This window comes from Phalaenopsis equestris, unplaced genomic scaffold (genome assembly GCF_001263595.1).
Source record: "Phalaenopsis equestris unplaced genomic scaffold, ASM126359v1 Scaffold000001, whole genome shotgun sequence".
In the NCBI taxonomy this organism is placed as follows: domain Eukaryota; kingdom Viridiplantae; phylum Streptophyta; class Magnoliopsida; order Asparagales; family Orchidaceae; genus Phalaenopsis; species Phalaenopsis equestris.
In genome coordinates this window covers 174,143-176,932 of record NW_018164443.1, presented here as the reverse complement: position 1 = coordinate 176,932, position 2,790 = coordinate 174,143, and the positions used below count along the sequence as shown (strand labels likewise).

Sequence of the window (2,790 nt, the reverse complement as noted above, 5' to 3'; positions counted from 1 at the left end):
CTCCCCCTCCCCCTCTGGGCTAGTTAAATGCCAATATTGATGGTGTTATCTCCCTAATGGACAAGCAGGTATTGGGTAGTTTTCTAGCATGAATTGGGGAAGGTCATTCCTGTGGTAGGAAAATCTCTTCTTCATCAGAATAGCTCGGTGGTGGAATTTGATGCGGTGCTCTATTTGGAAAGCTTGGTAGAAGTTTGGATGTATAAAACATCGAGGCTCGACATTGAGGGGGATAAAAGAATGGTTATGACTGCTCTTTGTGATAGCTTGAAGACCCAGGTGTGGAGCCTCCACCCCAACATAGGGGCTCAACTAGCTTTTTAAACTAAATTTAGACAAGTTGTGTTTTTCTTTGCAAATAGGGAATGTAACAAAGCAGACCATTTTTGTTCTCGGCTTGCTTTGGATAGGAATTTCATTTGGGATGCTCATAGTTGTGACTCTGCCTTTTTGAGCGTGGTGGCTGATGATGTCAACCGCGCTGTTTTTGTGAAACTTTTATAGCTTTTGATTTTATATTAATACTAAATGCAGTCAATTAAAAAAATAATAAACAAATAAAAAATAAAAAAACTAATTTAGCATAAGGCTTGCTAAACATATAGATCACCACAAAGACATACAATGGCAAAAAGCCTTTATTCCACTAAGTGGGGTCAGCTCACCACAAAAACATAAAAGCATATAAATTAAGTAGATGGGCAATAAAAAAGCTAAACTATAGAGTAATAAGCTAAACCATCCAATTCTTTTGTATTTACACATCTAGCACCTAAATTTTACTTTTTACATCTATACCACCAAAATATTTCATATCACATAAAAAATATCACTATTTTAACTTTTAAAAAGTGGAATACACATTTTCATGCATACGTAGGGTGGCATATATGTAAAATTTGAAGTATAGGTGTTAGATATGTAAATACATAAGAATTGAATGGTATGTAAGTAAATCTTCCTTTTAGGCGGTTCATCTCAAACTCACATCTACGTGTAAGCACCACTTGCACAAAATTCACTACCTAATCAATCTTTTGTCTGCAAGTTGGAGAAGAAACCGTTATACTTTCTTTTCCTCAAATTCCTCATTTACAGCTTTCTTTTCACAGTAGATAAACTTTTATCAAGTAGGAGATTTGAATCCTTCCTTGATTTAATCAGAAAGGCAGCTCAGGAAAGAGAACTTTAGGAGCCACAGACTCTAGAAAAGTTCATTCACTTTTCCATTAAATAAGCTTGTCATTTTAATTTGTGCAAGCAGATTTTTCCAAGATAATTCCTTAAAAACTTCTTAGACAAATTGCAGATGCAAAAGAAAGATAAACTTACAATGCCTCGACTCTGCCATCAACACATTGCACGCCATTCCAATTGCATGGATCTTCATCTTTAGCATCCCAATTTTGCAAAGCCTCAAATGGATCAATCTTAATTTTAGATCGAAAGGCCAATAATAAAAACCCTTCATTCCCAAACCAGAAACGAGCACCCAATAAATATCAGCAAGACAGACGCCACAAATTTGTTTTCACATTTCAATAAATCAGAAGCATTCTTCATACCTTCGGGGTTAAGTGAAAAGAATCCATGAAAGTGCAGCGGAAGGATTATAAATGGAAATACGACCTTCTGCAAATGAAAACCAAATAGATTCCATTCAACCCTCATCTCTTTCGGCAACACTAATCCACCACCAAAAAATTCAATCCAAACGCCACTATCTCCTGCTCAGAACACCCTTCCTCGATTCCGTCAAAGATGGATCAATCCCATCTTTCAGATGAAAATCCTCCCCTCCACTCTCTCTAATCATTAAATTCGAAGAAAGGAGCTCCGATAGCGCACTCCACCAACGGCAAACCCGATCCACAGAGCGAGATGAAGCTGCTGATAGTGAAAACGAAAGGGTTTTACCAGTTGGATCCGAGCTGAAGTGAGGAAATGGATGCCTAGATCCTAAACTGTAGAATAAGAGAATCGAACCAGGTGGATTTGTCTCGTTATCTATTGCAATTTGTGTCTCCTCTCTCTCTCTCTCTCTGGGACTGGGATAGGACAGCAACTAGCAACTATGGAAATGGTGTAGTGGCGGAAAGAGGTGGTAAAAGCTCGCCGGCGATGAAAAAAATGGTAGGCTCGCCGTGAGAGTCGGACTCGGACGCGGCTGGGCAAACTCTCTCTCTATCCTCATCTCGCCTTCTCTCTCTCTCTCTCCCGTCGCCCACATTTCATTAGGCGCGGATTCCTGGTATTGTTGGAAATATCAGACGGTCTTCACCCTCAAATAATAGCACATCCCAACCTCTAAGCGTAAGTTTGGGAGAGGATTTTTTTTATTATTATTATTGTGGGAAAATATTGTGTCTAAACGATCAATTATTAGGCGTTAGCTCTGTGTGCCTCTCACATGTGATATGAGATGATGCTCGGTGTTTAAGACATATATTGATCTGGATGCAATATTTTTTCGTGTTTATGATAGTCATTTCAATTTTATTTGAGAAATTTCAATGTTTCTTATGAATATTTTTTTGTAAAAATTTATTTTTTTCAACTTTATTGAAGTATAATGATTATATTAAAGTTGTTCTCTAATTTTTTTTGAAAAAATATATATTTATATTTCTCAGCGTAACTTTCTAAAAAGTTATTTTCTTTACTATAATTTTACACCAACTTTTGCGAAAGCAAGTGATAATGAGAGCTTCTTTGTTACTTTGGGGAAGGACTTGTGTGGGCTTCTCTCCTACAGTTAGGAGAGCTTCATCCGTGACATAGGCTTTGGAG

The 2,790-nt window shown here is 37.4% G+C and overlaps 1 protein-coding gene across 1 annotated transcript in view; it reads right to left on the bottom strand.

Moving 5' to 3' along the window:
* Positions 1 to 2,042, bottom strand: part of LOC110023264 (protein MALE DISCOVERER 1-like) — a gene marked incomplete at its 5' end in the record, with an annotated part of 29,402 nt that extends 27,360 nt beyond the window's left edge. Inside the window, 2 exon segments of the mRNA XM_020722984.1 lie at positions 1,333 to 1,465; positions 1,566 to 2,042. Of these exon segments, the coding sequence (XP_020578643.1) occupies positions 1,333 to 1,465; positions 1,566 to 1,671 (239 nt within the window).
* Between the last annotated feature and the right edge of the window lie 748 nt (positions 2,043 to 2,790).